Here is a 21,804-nt window from a genome sequence, read left to right on the forward strand (position 1 = left end):
GGGAGCAGAGCACCCCCACCGTGCAGCCCCGAGTTACAGTCATACATTTCATGATTTCTACAGGGACGCCAGTTTCTCAGTAGACTTTATCAGATCTGGTTTTAATTAAAAAAGGCCTGCTGGCAGAGTGCCACGTGCTTCTGGATTAATTATTCTGTTTTGACAAGTGTCTAGCTTCCAGGGCAGAGACGTGAATTTAGCAAACCAGATGACAGCAAGAAACCATTGCCCAAATGCCCCCCAGAGAGAGAGCAGCCCCTCTCCATCACCACTGCTGTGTGGTCACTGGGTATCAATCTCTTTGGTCGGGTCCTCATCCCTCCACCCTGCAGATCCAGTCACCTTGGTTCCACAGCAGCCACAAGGGAAGGGGGTGCTCTACATTGTTCTCCTTTACTAAATCACAGACCTTCTTCCGGAGCTACATCCCTAAAGTTTCTCTGTATTTATTTATAACAGCCATGTACAATCCTTCTCTCTCCCCAAAATGGGATGTCCTTTTTAAAACGTTGACCATTAGTGACCGTAGTCTGGAAACATCTACTCTGGTTTCCTAAAGAAATGGGTTTTTTTGTGCCACATAACCACAATTGTGGTCTCCAACACCATCCATGGTAAACCAAAGTGTGCCCCCCATCCAGCAGGCAGATGCATCCAGCAAACTGACTTAACTCATTTCTCCCAGTGAGATATATAGAAACCATATGCTTACGGTGGTATCATCACGTGGGGTGGGACACAGAAGCTGCTAATTGGAAGCAGCTAATCTGTAAACATCCCAAATCCCAGGGATTATGTGATCACTTACAGTTGGGCAGGAATTTAGGAGTGGTGTCATATCCCTTGTTAATGAATCGCTAGGATTAGCTGAAGGAAAGTAGGCGTTTGAGAGCTAAACCAATGCCTGTGATGATCAGAGCAATCCTCTGGGAGCATCACCCTCCCAGCCAGCCTCCTCTTGTCTGGGAGAGACAAAAACACTTCACTTCTGCAAAGCAGGAGAGCAAAGCACAGGTTTTAATTGACGGTAGTTATCAGCCTGATGAGCAAGCATAAGCGCTCATCACTCAGAGCTGAAGTGAACCCAAAATAACCCCCTTGTTGGCCGCTCCACAGGTCTCTGCTGCTGAGGATCAGTTGGTAAAGCAGCTGGTGGGGTGCTTTGTGCCAGCCACCCACCTTTCCCCAAACCACCTAGAGTGGCCCAGGTCACACCCTCAGACACAGTGAATGAAAATAACTGTGCAAATGGGCAATTAGGCCTTTAAATATGCCAGGGCACACAAATTTCCCAAAACATAGTGCCCCTCAGGCCCCAGTGTGCATCTTTTGGGTAGCTGAAGGAGGGGACAGGCAGCACTGGGGACAGGCAACATTGCCCCCAGCCTCCCACAGCTTGCCTCCAAGACAGACACGGCAGCGTGGAGGACAGGCAGAGTGCTTTTTGCAGAGGACACGTGGAAGACATGGGTTTTGTACAGGATGGGAAGGACGGGTTATACCACCTGCCTCTCAAAGACCCCAAAACCACCTCACCTATCCAAAGCTCATCACCTTTTCCCTTTCCAAAGCGACCACCAAGAGTATTCAGTGACAACCCTTTGCCCGTCTGGACCCACCAAGCTTAACAAGAGCATCCAACACCAGCCTGGCTGCAAAACATCTTTCTCTTTTATGCGTGGGGAAACTGAGTCACAGAGAAGCCTCCTTTGCTCCTTGACCTCACTGGGGGCAGAACAGCTAGACCTGGGTCCAGCAGGTCTCCCCAGCATCCCAAGAAGTGTACAATGCTGAGCCCAGGCAAATAAACCCTGATGGGGAGAGGAGGTGTTGGCTGGGGCTTGGTGAAGGATGCGCTGTGAATTTTTGGGGATGCCTGAGGGCAGAAATGGTGTAAAGCAGTGAAGAGGTGGCAAGGGGACAGGCGCACTTACTTTGGGCCGCTTCCACTGGATGCCCTGGATCCTTGACTTGTAGAAGAGCGAGTCGTCGTTGGCGGGGAAAAGCGGGTCCTCAAAGAGCTGCTTCCGCCTCTGACACTCCTTCTTCAGGGAGGCGTAGCGCTGGTTCTCGTATGGCTTCACTGAGGAAAACATCCTTCCCACCGGCCCTGGGAGGACAGGGAGAATGGGAGTGAGACGGGGCAGGGTCTGGCCAGGGGCACCCAATCCTCCTCCACAGCATCTGGGTGGCAGGACCAAGACATCATGGCTAGAGACAACCACCCAGCCTCTGTATCTGCCTTCCCCCAGATCTGGCCGTCCTACATCACTAGACTCCACTGTTTATAGTCCCATGAAGCACCTCTGTCTCACTCCAGGAGGTATCAATGTGCTCCATCACCAATTTAAACAGGCAGGGAGAATCCTGCATCCAAACGAGGAAAGATGGATGACTCCTCAAAGCTCAAGGATACCTTGCAGATCCCCTGGACATGGGACTCCCACCTCCCCCAGAGCTGACTAAATGCACCAAAACAGGAACATAGAATCATAGAATGGTTAGAGTTGGAAGGGACCTTAAAGATCATCAGGTTCCAACCCCCTCTAGACACCTCCCACCAGATCAGGCTGCTCAAGGCCCCATCCAGCCTGGCCTTAAACACTTCCAGGGATGAGGCATCTACAAGTTCCCTGGGCAACCTGTTCCAGTGTCTCACCACCTTCACAGTAAAGAATTTCTTTCTGGTATCTAATCTGAAACTCCCCTCTACCAATTTAAAACAGTAGGAGACTATAACTGGTGTCCTGCTTTCTAGCAAATTTGTAATTCATTTGGGAAAAACACAGCCTTTGGAGGCAAAGGAGGAGAAGAAAACCCCTGCAAGTTGAGTGTATACAGGTTTTACGGGAGCAGAGCACCCCCACCGTGCAGCCCCGAGTTGTTGGTAAAGCAGCTGGTGGGGTGCTTTGTGCCAGCCACCCACCTTTCCCCAAACCACCTAGAGTGGCCCAGGTCACACCCTCAGACACAGTGAATGAAAATAACTGTGCAAATGGGCAATTAGGCCTTTAAATAAACACAATCTGAACTCCAAGAGAGGACCACCCTGGGTGGGCTGCATACAATGGACTGGGGCAACAGGTAGATGCATCTTCCACTAGGACACCATTGGCATTGGATGGCCAAGAACCCAACTACCCTGATGTCTCTCTACTCCAATGTCCCCGATGCGGAGGAAGAACATGGTGAGCATTCAGTGGTGGATCCTCCAGGATTGTAGATTTGAGATTTTATAGTTCGGAGCTACATCCCTAAAGTTTCTCTGTATTTATTTATAACAGCCATGTACAATCCTTCTCTCTCCCCAAAATGGGATGTCCTTTTTAAAACGTTGACCATTAGTGACCGTAGTCTGGAAACATCTACTCTGGTTTCCTAAAGAAATGGGTTTTTTTGTGCCACATAACCACAATTGTGGTCTCCAACACCATCCATGGTAAACCAAAGTGTGCCCCCCATCCAGCAGGCAGATGCATCCAGCAAACTGACTTAACTCATTTCTCCCAGTGAGATATATAGAAACCATATGCTTACGGAAATGACCCAATATCAAAACCTGAGTAACACACCCGATTTGCCCCTTGTAGAAAAGCAGACTTGTAGACAGTCTCACTGAGCAGCTGGAGAACGCACCCAGCCATCAAAACATGCATCCACCCTGCTAAGAGGGCCAGGGAATGAGCTAGCGGCTGGACTTCCAACAGAGGAAGGGGGTGAAGGACATGGGAGATGTCCTCACAGCCTCCCTGGGGATATCTCAGCAGTGAATGAGCAGAAAGAACCAGCGAGATTTAGGGAGAGAGCCTGGAGAAGAGGGGAGGGAGGTGCAGTACCTTTCTAAAAGCCAGGGTCGCATTAAGGCAGGAGTTATGGGCTTGACACAGGATTAATTATTCTGTTTTGACAAGTGTCTAGCTTCCAGGGCAGAGACGTGAATTTAGCAAACCAGATGACAGCAAGAAACCATTGCCCAAATGCCCCCCAGAGAGAGAGCAGCCCCTCTCCATCACCACTGCTGTGTGGTCACTGGGTATCAATCTCTTTGGTCGGGTCCTCATCCCTCCACCCCGCAGATCCAGTCACCTTGGTTCCACAGCAGCCACAAGGGAAGGGGGTGCTCTACATTGTTCTCCTTTACTAAATCACAGACCTTCTTCAGGAGCTACATCCCTAAAGTTTCTCTGTACTTATTTATAACAGCCATGTACAATCCTCCTCTCTCCCCAAAATGGGATGTCAATCCTCTCCAAAACGTTGACCATTAGTGACTGTAGTCTGGAAACATCTAGCCTGGTTGCCTAAAAAATAGGTTTTTTTGTGCCACATAACCACAACTGTGGTCTCCAACACCATCCATGGTAAAACAAAGTGTGCCCCCCATCCAGCAGGCAGATGCATCCAGCAAACTGACTTAACTCATTGCTCCCAGTGAGATATATAGAAACCATATGCTTACGGTGGTATCATCACGTGGGGTGGGACACAGAAGCTGCTAATTGGAAGCAGCTAATCTGTAAACATCCCAAATCCCAGGGATTATGTGATCACTTACAGTTGGGCAGGAATTTAGGAGTGGTGTCATATCCCTTGTTAATGAATCGCTAGGATTAGCTGAAGGAAAGTAGGCGTTTGGGAGCTAAACCAATGCCTGTGATGATCAGAGCAATCCTCTGGGAGCATCACCCTCCCAGCCAGCCTCCTCTTGTCTGGGAGAGACAAAAACACTTCACTTCTGCAAAGCAGGAGAGCAAAGCACAGGTTTTAATTGACGGTAGTTATCAGCCTGATGAGCAAGTACAAGCGCTCATCACTCAGAGTGAACCCAAAATAACCCCCCTTGTTGGCTGCTCCACAGGTCTCTGCTGCTGAGGATCAGTTGGTAAAGCAGCTGGTGGGGTGCTTTGTGCCAGCCACCCACCTTTCCCCAAACCACCTAGAGTGGCCCAGGTCACACCCTCAGACACAGTGAATGAAAATAACTGTGCAAATGGGCAATTAGGCCTTTAAATAAACACAATCTGAACTCCAAGAGAGGACCACCCTGGGTGGGCTGCATACAATGGACTGGGGCAACAGGTAGATGCATCTTCCACTAGGACACCATTGGCATTGGATGGCCAAGAACCCAACTACCCTGATGTCTCTCTACTCCAATGTCCCCGATGCGGAGGAAGAACATGGTGAGCATTCAGTGGTGGATCCTCCAGGATTGTAGATTTGAGATTTTATAGTTTATAACTATAAAAACATCCCTGCTCACTGCAGGAGGGGTTGGACTAGATGACCTTTAAAGGTCCCTTCCAACCGAAATCATTCTATGACTCTATAACATCTTAGTTTGAAGCCCAAAGACAGGGAGACAGCTCTGCCTTCGGTGGCTGCATGACCTGCTGGGACCTTGTCTGTGTGGGGCCAGTTAAAAAAGTATTAATTCACATGGGAGCCCTTGAAGGTAGCTCAGCAATTCATTGAGGTGCCGTGGTGTACAGGGATGCTCACAGGATTTTCTCCTTGGCATCAAGACCCGTTCCCAGATGCTACAAAGAAACCCAAGTGCACCACCTTCCCTCAGAAAGCCTTAAAAAGAAATGACCCAATATCAAACCCTGAGTAACACACCCGATTTGCCCCTTGTAGAAAAGCAGACTTGTAGACAGTCTCACTGAGCAGCTGGAGAACGCACCCAGCCATCAAAACATGCATCCACCCTGCTAAGAGGGCCAGGGAATGAGCTAGCGGCTGGACTTCCAACAGAGGAAGGGGGTGAAGGACATGGGAGATGTCCTCACAGCCTCCCTGGGGATATCTCAGCAGTGAATGAGCAGAAAGAACCAGCGAGATTTAGGGAGAGAGCCTGGAGAAGAGGGGAGGGAGGTGCAGTACCTTTCTAAAAGCCAGGGTCGCGTTAAGGCAGGAGTTATGGGCTTGACGCAGGAGATGCTGGAGGCTGCTTGGCAGCCTGTCCTCTGGCCGAGGGCTGACACTGGGCTGCTCATTCATAAAATTTCTGCTCCTCCCTGAAATGACAGCTTGGAGCTGCGCTTTTCAGCAACCCTTGTAACGCCAACTTCCACGAGATGCCCTGGGCAATGTCCATCCCTATGAGAACAGGACCTCGGTCTTCTCAGCCGAGGAGCTCCAGCCCTTCTGCCACCCAAATTTGCCTGGAGGGAAAAAAGTCAACTCCTTGCCCTGCTATTCCCACCCCCTCCTCGGTGACTGTCACCTCGACAGCCATCTGTCCTCGCTGCAGTAGGCATTAATAAGGTCTCCCCTCAGCCTTCTCTTCTCCAGGCTAAAGAGTCCCAGCTCTCTCAGTCTTTCTTCATAAGGGAGATGCTTCAATCCTTGTGTCATCTTTGTTGCCCTTCGCTGGACTCTTTCCAGTAGATCCCTGTCCCTCTTGAACCAGGGAGCCCAGAACTGGACGTAGGATTCCAGTTGTGGCCTCACCAGTGCAGAGTAGCGGGGGAGAATGACTTCCCTTGACCTGCTGGCCACACTCTTCCCTGTGCAGCCCAGGATTCTGTTCGCCTTCCTGGCCGCAAGAGCACACTGCTTGCTCATTGTCATTTTGCTGTCTACTAGGACCCCTAGATCTTTCTCTTCAGAAGTTGCCTCCAGCAGATCCACCCCTAACCTGTACTGGTGCCTGACATTTTTCTTCCCCAGGTGCAGGACCCTACACTTTTCCCTGTTGAACCTCATGAGGTTCTTCCTTGCCCAGCCCTCCAGCCTGTCCAAGTCTTGCTGGATGGCAGCACAGCCCTCCGGGGTGTCAGCCACCCCTCCCAGTTTGGTATCACCAGCAAACTTGAAGTATGTTGAAGAAGTATGGCAAGTGCTCCCTGATGATCCTTCCTCCTCCTCCTCGATGGAGTCGGAAAAAGCATCACCCTCCATCTTCAGGGATCCCCATCCCTTCTGCAAAGCATTCTGAGACCTACAGAGGCAGGTGCTGCCTGACAGCTGGATATTACTGCAAAAAACCTCAAGAAAGATGTGATGTTTCATTAAAAAGTGCATTTGCAAGCGCAGCGGGCTCACCACACTTGTGTTATCGCACGGCTACATCCCGGCCAGGAGCAAAGGGCTCCTTGCTTGTAGATCCTACAGCTGTCTGCCTCTAGGTCAGCCAAAACACTTTGTCTTTAGAGGATAGGATCTGCTGGAGTGTGTTCTCCAGCTCTGTTTTCACTCAACAGGAGATATCTTCGCTATCACGTTGCAAAGGCACAGGTTTGGCCAAGGAGAAGATGAAGCAGGAGCCAGGTATGTGGGGGTCAGTCTGTTCTCCCAAGTAACAAGCCAGGGAAGGGGCCAGGGTCACTCGTTCTAGCAGAAAACTCGTGCGAGCGACTCCGTATCAGTAAAAAAACATCTGCAAAAAACCCAACCGAAGATAAGATGCCACACTTGGAGGCAGTTTCCCACCATGCATGGCAATTTTTATCACGCATGCTTATTTCCTCTGGTTTTGGTTTGTTTTTCTGGCAGTGTTGGGTTGATGGCTGGACTCGATGACCTGAAAGGTCCCTTCCAACCTAGGCAATTCTATGATTCTCTGTGGTTGCCCAGTCCCCAACCTGGTGCAGTCTTATGGGGACAATCTAAACCAGGGCAGCCCAGCAGCAGGGTGTTCAGAGTGGCCAGGCTCTTTCTAAAAATGTTATTTAAATAATTTTTTCCAGCTTCCTTGAGTGTTTCTATTGACAGACATAGATCAACACTGGAGTTGCCCTTCCACCTGCCAACAGAAAAGTCCAGCTCAGCAGAGGAAACACTCCCAACACAAGGATGGCTTTATACACCTTTCCTCCAACAACCACAGAAGATGAAGTTGAGCTGTGAGTCACTCTCTACACCAAACACAAGATAAGCGCTCCACACCTCTTAGCCAACGTCTCTATGAACAAAAAAAGCCTCAAGTCACGGGCTTACAAAGTGACAGTCCCATCGGAAGGCCACCGGGACCAGCAGCACATGGTCTGCAGCTGCATTCCCAAAGCCCTTTTCCTGCTCCTAGCTGTGCATCTACTGTAGCTTGGCTTTGGACTCCAAGTGGTACGATGGCCCAGAGCCAGCAGCACCATGTAGCATCCTGCATTAGCGACGGCTGCAAGGATGGGAGGGTGAAGCCACACTGAGGAGAAAAAATCAGAAAACAGGACGTAATTTCTTCTCCAATTGACTGCGGTTAACCAGGGGAGCTAGTTCCTGTAGGAAGTCATAGGTAGTTCATCTCCAGATGTTTCTGAGCAGAGTTGGATGTCTTTCCAGAGCAACTGCTTTAGCCAAAACGCATTTTACCAAGCGGTTACTTGCTGAAACAAAACTGCTGAAAAACGGATGATGAACGTCCCTTTCTGGCCTTTATCTCTTCCCTTCATACAGTGATATCTCTGTTCTCATCTGAGAGCTAAGAACTCCACTAGGCTAAAGGTGAAACGGCCATTTATGTTCTTAATTATATTTATACCAAGCTCTGATTTTTGTCAGTGATTTGCTGCAGCACAGCTGGGGTCTGGACACCTGAACGCTGCACCTTTCAGCCAGAGGGTTAATCTCACGTGCGGGGAGGTGGGGACAAGCCATTTCCCTTCAAAAACTCTGTGTGGACGGAGTGGATTTAGTCTGAGATAAATCCTGACGGGTTAAAGGCTGCTGGTTCTGAGTAAAACTGCTCCATCCGTACTGCTTTTTGCAAGAATTTCACTGAATTTCACTGAATTTTAGAGTTGGAAGGGACCATAGAGATCATCTAGTCCAACTCCCCTGCTAAAGCAGGACCACCCAGAGCTTGTCAGAGGATGTTACTCAGGAGCATCCAGGTGGGTCTTGAAAATCTCCAAAGAAGGGGACTCCACAACCTCCCTGGGCAGCCTGTTCCAGGGCTCTGCCACCCTCATTGTGAAGAAGTTTTTCCTCATATTTGAGTGGAACCTCTTATGTTCCAACTTGTGCCCGTTGCCCCTCGTCCTCTCACTGGGAACCACTGAAAAGAGTCTGGTTCCCTCCTCCTTCAACCCACCCTTGAGATACTTGTAGGCATTAATAAGGTCTCCCCTCAGCCTTCTCTTCTCCAGACTAAAGAGTCCCAGCTCTCTCAGCCTTTCTTCATAAGGGAGATGCTCCAATCCTTGAATCATCTTTGTTGCCCTTTGCTGGACTCTCTCCAGTAGTTCCCTGTCCCTCTTGAACTGGGGAGCCCAGAACTGGACACAGTACTCCAGTTGTGGCCTCACCAGTGCAGAGTAGAGGGGGAGAATGACCTCCCTTGACCTGCTGGCCACACTCTTCCCTATGCAGCCCAGGATTCCGTTGGCCTTCCTGGCCACAAGAGCACACTGCTTGCTCGTTGTCATTTTGGTGTCCACCAGGACCCCTAGACCTTTCTCTTCAGAAGTTGCCTCCAGCAGGTCCACCCCTAACCTATACTGGTGCCTGACATTTTTCTTTCCCAGGTGCAGGACCCTACACTTTTCCCTGTTGAACCTCATGAGGTTCTTCCTTGCCCAGTTCTCCAGCGTGTCCAAGTCTCACTGGATGGCAGCACAGCCCTCCGGGGTGTCAGCCACCCCTCCCAGTTTGGTGTCACCAGCAAACTTGAAGTATGTTGAAGAAGTATGGCAAGTGCTCCCTGATGATCCCTCCTCCTCCTCGATGGAGTGGGAAAAAGCATCACCCTCCATCTTCAGGGATCCCCGTCCCTTCTGCAAAGCATTCTGAGAACTGCAGAGGCAGGTGCTGCCTGACAGCCGGCTACTACTGCAAAAAACCTCAAGAAAAATGTGATCTTTCATTAAAAAGTGCATTTGCAAGCGCAGCCAGGGAAGGGGCCAGGGTCACTCGTTCTAGCAGAAAACTCGTGCGAGCGACTCCGTATCAGTAAAAAAACATCTGCAAAAAACCCAACCGAAGATAAGATGCCACACTTGGAGGCAGTTTCCCGCCATGCATGGCGATTTTTATCACACTTGCTTATTTCCTCTGGTTTTGGTTTGTTTTTCTTTCCCCCAGAACATTGCTCCTTCCTTGCTTAACGGCAACAAGGCGGTGTGGGGACAGCCTGTGGCCAGAGAGCTTGTGTGGAGGTGCAGCATCCAAATTTTATTTTCCTGGGAAGGCTGGGGTTCACAGCAGGGTTTGGGGCATCCCTGGAGGCCACCTCCTGCAGGAGCCAGCTGGGTGTGACGGCCAGGAGCTTCCCTTTCGCTTGGATAACTCAGGCAGGGAAGCCTTTGGCGTGGGGAGTTCCTCATTCCTTGCAGAGATGAGTCACCCTTTGCAAACAGAGCCGAGATGACGACCGACTGACCGAGGACCGTTGGAGCTCCAGGAAGAAAGGGCAGCCCTGCACCGTGAACACCCTCATAACCCCAGCGCTGGCAGCAAGCTCTGCCTGGCAAGACAAAATGAGTTTGTGGCACCAGCCAGACTGGCCCTTCCGCTCAACGCAAGGGGGTAAGGTCAGACGGGACCAGGACACGTGTCAGAAGACAGCCTGGCAGGAGTAACAAGCTCAAAGCAAAGCTGGTGGCACCATCCCCGCCCCAGACAAGCCAATGCAGGAGGCTGGAGAGAGGTACGACTGGCAGGGACAGGGGTGGAAAAGCAGCAAAAGGAGATGGGCAGCAGGGCAGACCCAAAAGCAGTGGGAAGAGGAAAGGCTATAACGTGCCACCAGGCAGCCAGGCTTGGCTGAGGGAAGCAAGGAGCTGAAGATATTCATCACTCTGGTGGTGAATATCTTCCCCAGCTCATCCCAGCTCCCACCGGACCAGCCAATGCAGGAGGCTGGAGAGATGCAGGACTAGCAGGGACAGGGGTGGAAAAGCAGCAAAAGGGGATGGGCAGCAGGACAGACCCAAAAGCAGTGGGAAGAGGAAAGGCTATAACGTGCCACCAGGCAGCCAGGCTTGGCTGAGGGAAGCAAGGAGCTGAAGATATTCATCACTCTGGTGGTGAATATCTTCCCCAGCTCATCCCAGCCCACTCAAGGCTTGGGGAGAGCAGAGAAGATCAGTTTTGGGTGCCCTCCAACACATCCCCAGGTGCTGTTCAAGCCCTCAGCCAGCCTTACCACGACAGACAAGCGTTACATGGGGCTTGTTCCCCAGGTCCCAGGAGGGTTAAAAACCCTTCCAGATCAGCAGAGGTTGCAGGATGAGAACTTGAAAGGTGAATTAATGGGCTGTGCCAATGCCCAGCCCACGGAGAGAGCCGTTGCTTGACTAACTCTCCATATCACAGCACGCCAACCATGACCTTGGTTAATGATTGCAAGGAGCAGCACAGAGTATCACCAACAGCGAAGAACTCTAGGAACCCTGGGGCCTTCCAACAAAACCTTGCTGGAGGAAGAACCTTCTGCACGGTTCCCCCAGGTTTATATCGCAGCCTGAACACAGATGGGTACCACAAGGATGTGGGGCTGGTCTCACCTAGCAAGGTCTATGTTCAAACACGGCACTGCTCACACAAAGCAGGTTTTCAGGCATTGGAGAAATACAGTGTAGGAAGAGCAGAGTTGTGCATGCAGAAGTGAGCCAACTCTGTCTCCTGTCTTCTGGCCACATGGCCCATGCTTATCCCAAAAGGGCTCTCAAGCCACACGTGCATCTCCTTGAACACAGATCATGGAATGGTTTGGGTTGGAAGGGAGGAAATACTGTGTAGGAAGAGCAGAGTTGCGCATGCAGCACTGAGCCAACTCTGTCTCCTGTCTGCTGGCCACATGGCCCTTGCTTATCCCAAAAGGGCTCTCAACCCACATGTGCATCTCCTTGAACGCAGATCATGGAATGGTTTGGGTTGGAAGGGATCTTAAAGACCATCCAGTTCCAACCCCTGCCCTGGGCAGGGACACCTCCCGCCAGACCAGGTTGCTCAAAGCCCCATCCAGCCTGGCCTTGAACACCTGCAGGGATGGGGCAACCACAGCTTCTCTGGGCAACCTCACCACCCTCACAGCAAAGAATTTCTTCCTGAGATCTAATCTGAATCTCCCCTCTTTCAGTTTAAAACTGTTCCCCCTCATCCTATGACTCCCCTCCCTGATCAAGAGTCCCTTCTCATCTCTCCTGGAGCCCCTTTAGGAACTGCTCTAAGTTCTCCCCGGAGCCTTCTCTTCTCCAGGCTGAACCCCACCAACTCTCTCAACCTCTCCTCATAGGAGAGAGGCTCCAGCCCTCTGATCATCTTTGTGGCCTCCTCTGGACCCGCTCCAACAGGTCCATGTCCCTCCTGTACTGGATGACTCACCCCATGAGGTCACAGGAATGCTGTGCCCTTCCCAGCATCCATTTGATCACCACCGGTTAAAAAAAAAAAAAAAAAAAAAAGAATTAAAAAAGGATGCTATCTTTGCAGGAATGGACTGAACACGTATTTCTATTATTTATTCAGGGCTTCTAATTGAACGTCTGGACCAGCTTCTTTTAAATCTGGTCACACTGACTCCACTGGAAGCCATCAATACGCTCACACTCCTTTTCTTGCCAGCTGGGTAAAACCATCATGGTCTAAAGACAGACCTGTACCTTTGTGACGTGGCTAGAGGGAAGGACAGAAAAGGCACAGGGCATTGCCCGAGGTGGCCTAGAGAGCCTTTTTCTTGGGCATTATGGGTCACAGAGAAGCTCCGCTAAGAGGTTTGGGTACCCGGAAAATTTGTTCAGAAAACTCATCATTAGCACAGACAAAATGCAGCACGTCTCCATGCAAATGCTCTGCCTTCAATAACTTCTGCAGCCTCTGGGATAATTAAAGCAATTGAACTTCAAAAGATGCGGAGATGCGTGCCTGAGGAGCAGGACAGATAACGGGGCTGCAGCTACTCTGTAGGAGACTGAGTCGAGGCAGCTGGGTCCTACCAGATAGTCCCTCCCAGACTAGCTCTGCTGTTTGTCCCTCTGGATGATCCAAGCATCCCCTTGGATGTAGCTTTAGCCCAAATCATGTCCTCGTACCAACACCACCCCCAGGATAATGGGTTTCTTCTCTCTCCCTCACCTTCACCCCTTGGTGCAGGCAGAGCCCAAAACTCTGTCCCCTTGAGGGTCTGGAGGTACAACCAAGTCCTTCAGGTCTCCTCCTGAGACACTCCTGGCCATGCCAGAAATATGTCCCTTGACCTGCTCCAGTTCAAACCGAGCGGGATCCAAACATCAACTGGAATTTCAGACAACAAGGGCTCCCCAATGCCTCTGATGATGTTCTCCACACCCCGGGCTTTGCCCCAACCCTACAGCTCCTGGCCCCATGTCAGGACTCAAACCTCTGCCAAGGCAACATCTCCCAGCTTTGCCTAATAAACAGGTTGAATATTTTCTCTTTGCCTGACCTAGACTCAAATAAAAACACCAAGACACTCTCTGCTCCTTGTCCCCCTCCACCTTGGGTCCTCCATTTTCAGTTTTCTCCTTTGAAAGTCTCTTAACCCCCTGGCCAGCCCCATCCTGAGCCCCACACCCTATAAATCCCGTAGCCACAACAGCAAATGCCCAGACCACACCTGGGTACTCTCTGACTTCACAAGAGCATTCCCCTTGTCTGCAAAACCTTCAGTCTGGGCCAGAAAGGTCTGCCTTAGATGGAGATCCATTTATTTTATTTTTTTTTTTATTTTACCTCCATTTTCTTCTCTGGTTTTAATGCGCTTTTCTTTCTGTGTCTCTTCTAAAGCAGCACGAGTACAAAAGTCATATTGAAAAGCCTGTGACAGCTCAGGTTGCTAGTGCTTTTGAAGAGGGAAGCCTCACTCAGGGAGACTGGATGACCTCAGATTTGTGAGGTTTATTAGAAATCTTTGTTACTGGATCCACCTGGCTCTTGTCAGCTGAAAGGTCTGGATGTAAGTTCCCCGCTGGCCCAGTTTGAGCTTCTCCAAGTTGTGTTTCTGCCTTGGATGCTGCAACTCCTCCAACCTCCCAGCCAACTTTTTACCCCTTTATTCCTTCATTTTAGCAGCGCTGCTCTTCTCTAATACAGAGGCAAGAGTTTGCCAAACTGCCCTTGGAGCTGAAAGGTCCCTTTTGCCAGGCAGCGACCAAACACCAGCCTTCCTCCCCTGAGGATTCATGATGGTGAGCACCACAGGTTACCTCTGTTCAGCCTCATCTCCCTACCAAGCATCTCCCCTGTGAAGTAGCAGGAGGTTAGATGAACACCTCCCATGGGCCACAGCTGGTCCATGACCTAGAGCTAGATGGGTAAAGCCAACCAGCACCACAAGAGCTGCTGCTAAGCACCGTGGCTGACATACACCACAGCCTTGCAATGCTTGCTGGGGTAGGGACGGATTGTCTCCTGCTGTGGAGATGCTTTCAGCTCTTTGTGCATGGCAGAAATAATCAGAGAAGGACCAATCCGTTTTACAAGAGACAGTGACCTCCAGAAAGCACAGGAGGTCTCCACGTATCATCAAGATGTGACCTTTGGTAGGGTGTCATGCTCTGGTGATCTTTGTCTGTTTTTGTTTCCTAGCTGATCGTGTTATGGAAGTGCTATCAGGATGTGATGCATCCCCCTGTCATCCTGCTCCATGCAGTCCAGAGGGCAAGGTAGGACCTCAGCACCACATGGTCCTCTGGGGCCCTTCCTGTGGTAACCCAGAAGACGACCTTGCCCTTTGCTAGCCCTTCCTTAACACCCTGAGCTGTGCCCTTGGGCAGGTCAAACTCCCCAGGTCAAACTAACCCACCAACGAGCCACAAACATGAACAGTGAAACCAAAACCTGCTCCTCCTGCTGCAACTCCAACCTCATGTCTGGGGGCAAAATCCAAAATTCCTGCTCCTCCAAGAACATCCGCTGCCCTGTGGCAGTCACCCTCCTGGGGCTGCCCCAAAGGGAGATCCCCCAGAGGCCGGGATTATGGGCAGCAGGATCAGGAAAGACCCTAAAAAGACAGGATAAAAAGCAGCTGTCCACTCAGAAAGATTCCTTCCAGACGGGGTTGTTCACCCTGGAGAAGAGAAAAGGCTCTGGGGAGACCTTAGAGCTCCTTCCAGTGTCTAAAGAGACTCCAGGAAAGATGGGGAGGGACTCTTGATCAGGGAGTGAAGCCATAGGACAAGGGGGAATGGTTTTAAACTGAGAGAGTGGAGATTTAGACTAGATACAAGGAAGAAATTTTTTACTCTGAGGGTGGTGAGACACTGGCCCAGGTTGCCCAGAGAGCTGGTTGATGCCCCATCCCTGGAAACATTCCAGGTCAGGTTGGACAGGGCTCTGAGCAATCTGATCTAGTTGGAGATGTCCCTGCTCATGGCAGGGGAGGTTGAACTAGATGACCTTTAAAGGTCCCTTCCAACCCGAACCATTCTGTGATTCTATGATTTCTCCTCTTTTGAAGACCTCGTGCTTTACTGCAGCCCAGCATGGCTGGTGCTTGCTCCTGCTGCCATGGCCGTCGGATCCATCACCCCTACTCTCACCCCAGCAAAAAATGTCTGTCACTGCTCTGATGTCTTGTCACCGCTCCGATGTCCGACCAGAAACTCTGCCCAGAGTTGGCACTGCCTTGTCTGCAGGAGGTGGCTTGGGGGATGTTGTTACCACACGGTTAACGGCAAGTGGGGGACCATGAGCTGAGCGCTGGGTGCTGGGATGGGGATTAAGCCCCTGCCTCCTCTCCCAGCAGGTATCCTCAAGGTCCCTTCCAACCCAAACCACATTCTATGATCCTGCTGGAAGCCCTTGCTCCATATCTCTTTAGATATCTTGGTGCAGCAGCCCTGGGCTGGAGCAGTGAGTCACAGGGTATGTACGAGACGTGAGACGGGGAAGAGTTTCACTTCCCCACACGGGACAGAAACCTGCTGCAGCCCCGCGTTTAAGACGCAATAAATCACTGCTCTCCTGCTCCTGCACGAAGACCTGCCAGGCAGCTGAAGGCAAGACCTGCCAGGCAAGCGGCCAACGGACGCCATCCCCATCCAACGCCCACGCAGCAGCAGCGGGTGGCCTGGCTCCTTGCAAAAAAAAAAAAAGCAGAGTTTGCAGCTGCATCTTTTAGCAATGCAAGATTTCCCTTCGCTTGGCTGAGAAATCACCTCCCTTAATCATCCCGGAGCAATCCTCACAGTAGACATGCTCAGACAACTGGTAGGACCAGCTCCGCAAGGCTGTGGGAGCAGCAGCCAGCCTGCAAATAATTTGTAGGGAGCTCTTGCTTACCCTGGGCGTGGCTTGCAAAAAATAAACCAAACCAACCCCAAAACCCTAAGCAACAAACAGGCATGCTTCACAGAATCACTGAATGATATGGGGTTGTGGAAGGGACCTCTGGAGATCATCCAGTCCAACCCACCCAGAGCAGGTTGCACAGGAACGTGTCCAGGCAGGTTTTGAATGTCTCCAGAGATGGAGACTCCACCACCTCTCTGGGCAGCCTGTTCCTTCTTCTCCACACTGCACAGGGACTGGGGGCAATGGTGGACCAGCTCAGGATGGGCTGAGAAGGGGGTGGAGACAACCAGAGCCACCTTCATCCCGCACTGAAGAGCCAGGGAACCTCCAACAAGTGGAAGCCCAATGTAGGCTGGGATGGAGGGTGCTCACTGCAAGGGAGGGGTGTGTTTCCTCAGCCAGGGAATTCACAGTATGAATTCTCTGGAGATGTAACAACAACAAAAATACCCAGCAACAACAAAAACAGAGTGGGGGAAGAAGAGTGGGGGAAGGCTGGGTAGGAGCCGAGCTGGAGAAACGGTGATGACCTGCTGCCTGTCGTGTTGTAGCTCTGTCAGAAGTGATATTACGATGGTAAAAGTGTAGCCCTGCCCTGGGCTGTCACCATCTTGTTCAATTAGTTATGGCCAGATCACAGGACAAACCTTGAAGGAACAAACCAGGGTTGCAGCTTCCCTCATCTAAAGATGAGCTGCATCCAGCCAAGGAGACGATTGGCCCCACCAGCTGAGGAGGTCCCGGCGCGGTGGGAAGAAGTCTTCTCCCCTGTGTCATTTCAGAGCTCCCCATTAAGGTTTCCAGCCTCCCAGTGCTGGGGGGGCAGGGTTGGGGTGGTTGGGATGGTTTGCAGCAGCTCCTTAACCTACAGTCAAGGCCCATCGGAATCGTGGGATGCAGGAGAGCAGAGACGATGCTCAGATGGATGGTGGGAGGACTAAAACCGGTCATTTTTTTGCACAAGGGCAAACTGAGGGGCAGGGAGTGCTTTTCTGGGCCGGAAGAGTATTTTAAGGCAAAAATGCATCAAAGTGTTATTGAATTGGGACATACCCCCTAGAGCACATCAAAGCTGCCTGCGGGATGCAGGAGCCGGTGGGGTTGGGAGGTGAGGAGCTCAATCCAGCACCTTCTGAAGGGCTGGATCAGGCCCAAAGGAGCTGGTTCTCTGACCTACATGCTGCAAACCCCGCGGGCTCCCAGCACGGCTCTGCAGGGGTATCATCTGTCACGGCTCCAGAGCAGGAGGATCCCCAAAGCATGAAGATCAGCAATATTGGCTGAAAACTAACGCGCTGTGCAGAAAGGCAAAAGCTTTTTTGGAGCCTCCCCTTGTCCCAGAGGATGTAGGACAAAGGACTTTTTTTCCCCAGAGGGGGGGAAAGAACTCAATGGCAACCATTCCTGTTTCCACCATGACCTCAAGAGGTATAGAGGGAGTAGAACTGGGGGGTCTCTTCTACAGCATAAACCAATCCAGCAGGAATAACCCATGGATGAAAAGGCTCCATGGTGCAAAGGGGAGAGCTAAAAGCAGGGAAAGGGTTAATGCTGCAGCCAGAAAGATGCTGGACTGGTAGAAAAAAGGAAAAAAAAAAGAAGCCAACGGGTCTGTGTCCATTTTCTGCAGCGCCCAGAGCCCGGCCCTTTCTCCCTGGGTAATCAACTGGAAGTGAGCGGAGCCGGAGTAATCACTGCACCTCATTCCCCATCCCCGACGCTGCCGGCAGGACCAGGAGATGGAGAAGCCCCACCTGGCCCAAGGCAGGTCAACACAAGCCCGTCGTCGAGCCTTTGTGCTCCACCAGCAGCTCGGAAGAGCAGGTGAAGGCTCAAGGATGAAGATACCAGCAAATCAACGGTGCCTGAGCGTGCCCCATGGCACCACGACATGATGGACACCTTTCTATGGGGTGAAACCCTCCTGGCAGGCATGGAAGGGGTTTTACCTCCGGGTATCTGCTGAGAAAGGAGTTGACACCTCTAGAAAGTAGTGAGGAGGAGGAGGAAGAGGGAAAGAGCCTGATCCCAGCCTTCAAGGCACAGCTGCATCCTTCTCATTCTCCCCACGTTATCCTGCTGCCGCCCTGCCCGGACTTAAGCATCAGCAGAGGGATCCTGGCACCTCTGGAGCGGCCAAAATTATCCAGTAACGAAGGCACAAGCGTGAGCAGATGATTTAGAGGATGCACCCATTCTCAGGATCATCATACCCCAGCACAAACGCTGCCTAAATCTCCTCTTGGGATCCGATCCAAAGCCTTCTTAAAGCATCGATGCTTTGTTATTAATCTGCGCAGCGACCAGCGAAGGGAGAGCTGGATTATTTATTTATTTATTTCTTTTCTGAGGCGTAATCAAAGACCAAAATTATCTCGGGGACATGGCTGGGCTTCATCTGCTTCATGCCTGGTCTGGTGGGGAGACCCGCTCAGCTAACACGGCCATTCTGGACTAGAGAGTCCTGGCTTCCTACCTGGCCAAGCCCCAAATCCTCTTTATATCATGGTCAGACACGTTAGGAGAGAGGTGACATGCCCTAATTTACACTCTCCTACCCTCCTCCGAGGGGATGCAGTTGCAGAACCTCTAGATAAGCCTCCCAAACTCAACTGAATGAATTTGTCCCCCCCCAACACCGTCCTCCAGTTTACAGAGCTCTTCTGCCTCCCTGGTGCTCATCCCCTGGGTGTATTTATGGCCAGCGAGCGCATCCTCTCTCTGCCTTTGTCTCGTTGGGCTATAATTTTATAGCCTCCCGTATAACAGCTCTCCATCCCTATGCTCAGCCTCGGAGCCTTCTCCTCCTGCACCTGCTCCAGGCTGAGTTAATCCCTCTCAAGCACCAGCTCCCCATCCCTCCACGTTAACTCTTCCATACCCTCGTCCCACCAACGCTCCCAGAGGGCACCCATGGCCAAAACAGCCCCAGTCTCGGCCGTTCCAACATGATTCAACCTCCAAAAGCAGCACAGAGCCCAGCCATAGGGCACCCCACTGTATGGCCTGATATATAGAATGATAAGAGTTGGAAGGGACCTTAAAGATCATCGAGTTCCAACCCCCCTGCCATGGGCAGGGACACATGCCTTGGGGACATCCCCACACCCTGCTCCTCATCCTCGAGGTCAGCCAGGTCCCTCTGGCCAAGCATCTCATCATCCCCCTGCTCATCAGCTTGGTTTTGCGGGCAAATCTTGGCATGAAACAGGAGAATGAGCTCAGATCTTCCCTTAACTTAAGCAGATTTAAGCTCTCCTGCATGGGGTTAATGTGTCTGGTGGTGCCCTTTGCCACCTCCCCTAGTCCCCAGCAGAAGTCTTCTCCACTGATGTACTCCCCCATGGCACTAAGTGTTCAAAGCCCCCAGATAAAGTCTTTATCAAGTCCAGACAAAGGAGCCTTCCCTGGAGATATTCAAGGAGAGGCTCGACGAGGCCCTGGGCAACCTGGTCTAGTTGGGGGTGTCCCTGCTGACTGTGGGGAGGTCAGACTAGATGACCTTTGGAGGTCCCTTCCGGCCTGGACAACTCTATGACTCTATGAGACCCGTAGCATCTTCTTCACCCAAAAAACGAGATCAAAGCTACAGGTGGATCCCACACAGCCCCCTTTGGTACCAGCCCTGGCTTTCCACCTCCTTCCACCTTGGGGGCTTGAGGATGCCCAAGGTAGTTCTCCATGGGCATCCATCACCCCCTGAGGGAGCTCCCTTGAACAGACAACGCAGCCGGGGAGACAAGAGCCGAGCAGAGATTTCACTGGGCTCGTGGCCACGTCGAGGCCCCACCTAAGTCATTTCTTGCCAGAACAGGCAAGGACGGGAGGCTGGTGGCAGAGGGTTGGATTTGACTTTGCCACCAAGCTCCTGAGCACCTCGGTCATGTCACTTCGTCCCTTTTTCATAGGTCACCACCTTGCAGACAGAATTACGGCTTCCACGTGTTAAAAAGAGCATCCCTGGGACATGATGAAGGGGTTTGACTTCTGCTCTGGGCAGGACCTGCTGCAGCAAGCCCCGCTGCCTTCCTCAAAACCTGCTTTTCCTTTCCCTAATGCCTTGATGCCTCAACGCTGCTGCCAAGGAGAAAGTTTGTTTTTTTTTCCCCGACCAATTCTGGCACATGGCTCCTGGCAAGCACCAGACGTGGAGCCAGCCAGTCCCCCCATACACACAGTGTGTTTGTGTACACACACACCCATCACTGGGGCTCTGGGGGGGGTGTGGGGGTGGATTTAGACCTCAAATCCAGCTCCCAAGGGGTGGAAGGTTCTCTCAAAGAGCATCCATCAGCCCCTCTTGGGTTTTACAACCCTGCTGCCCAGCTGGAGCTGAACCCCAGGTGACTCATGTTAAAAAATTACTTAAATAGGAGGCAGCTGATGTTCCTGGGAAGAGGGGGGAGGGAAATAAATTGCACCAGGAGAGAGGTGCCCATAGCAAGATGTTGCACTGAGTAAGAGCTAAGTGGTGAGCACCCACATCAGGCCCTGCTCCTCCATCCATGCCTGCTTTCCCCCCCCCCTCCCTGGTTCTTGCAGCCCCAAGGATGCTCCCAGCAGGTGACACCCCCTCTCTCCTGCATCCCTAAGCCTGTCCCTCCTCCAGTCACTGCTACCCCGAGCAGCAGGGCTCAAAGCCAGGCTCTCTGCATCTCCCACCACCCATGTGCAGAGCTGCGGGGCCCGAGGTGCAGCCTCAGGGACCCTCTGTGTTGCCCTCACCACCAGTATAACACCAGTTGGGCACACCTGAGCATGGAAAGGGGCACCCAAGCCCCAGAAGATGTGAGGGTGGATGGAGATGAAAGGTGCCCCAGGGGAAAGTCTGCAGCACGGTCCTTTGCTGGATGCAGCAAGAAAAGCAGCTGAGGATGGAAGAGCATCCTCCGCTCCCCCGCTCCCCCGCCGTGCTGGCTGCCTCTCTTTCCTCTCCCCCCTGCTCCCCACCAAGCCCACAGCTAATGCAGCTAATTCCAGGCAGAAACGTAACGGTAATTAGTAATAAACAGTCGGTAATCAATCCACGCGTGGCAGGGGGGTGGGTGTGCAGGGCCAGGAGAGCAGCCTGAGCTCCACCTGGCAGCTACTGGCACGGGAGAAAGGACCAGAGCCACTTCTGATGGGACACCCTCTGCTAGAAAGCACCAGGCTGGTTTCTCAGGTCCAAAATAACCTTTTTTCAGGGCTGGGAGAAAAGGATGGTTCCTCCCACCCTCGGGATACGGGAAATCCAGATTCATAGCCCTGCCTGGACACCCAAAAAGCCATCAGCCCCGGGGGCAGGAGCTCTCTCTCTCTCTCTCTATCCTCAACTTTCCGTCCGACTTACTAAAAGCCCTTGGGCTTGTCCCAAAAAAACAGAACAAAGAACAACACTGAAACCTCCGATTATTTTTTTTTTTCTTCCCGGCACAGAAATCCTGCTCTCCAGCCTCTCCGAGGCCTCCCTGCTCAAAGTTTCTCCCCAGCTTGGCTCCACCGAGCAGAAACAACCCAGATTGGGAGCAGCTGCGGGAGGGTTTTAACCAACCAGGGGGTGACTTTCAGATGCAGCAGCCCCCAGCACCCCGACTTCCAGCATCCCCCCCCCCAAAAAAAACTACA

At 51.8% G+C, this 21,804-nt stretch overlaps 1 protein-coding gene across 1 annotated transcript in view; it reads right to left on the reverse strand.

Annotated features, from left to right (window-relative positions):
- Window positions 1–21,804, reverse strand: part of CAPN5 (calpain 5) — a 90,987-nt gene that overhangs the window by 68,681 nt on the left and 502 nt on the right. The window contains exon 2 of the mRNA XM_014947111.1: window positions 1,935–2,110. Within this exon, the coding sequence (XP_014802597.1) occupies window positions 1,935–2,096 (162 nt within the window). The 5' untranslated portion in view covers window positions 2,097–2,110. The remainder of the gene's footprint in view (window positions 1–1,934; window positions 2,111–21,804) is intronic.

This window comes from Calidris pugnax, unplaced genomic scaffold (assembly GCF_001431845.1).
Source record: "Calidris pugnax isolate Ruff unplaced genomic scaffold, ASM143184v1 scaffold121, whole genome shotgun sequence".
NCBI classification, from domain to species: Eukaryota; Metazoa; Chordata; class Aves; order Charadriiformes; family Scolopacidae; genus Calidris; species Calidris pugnax.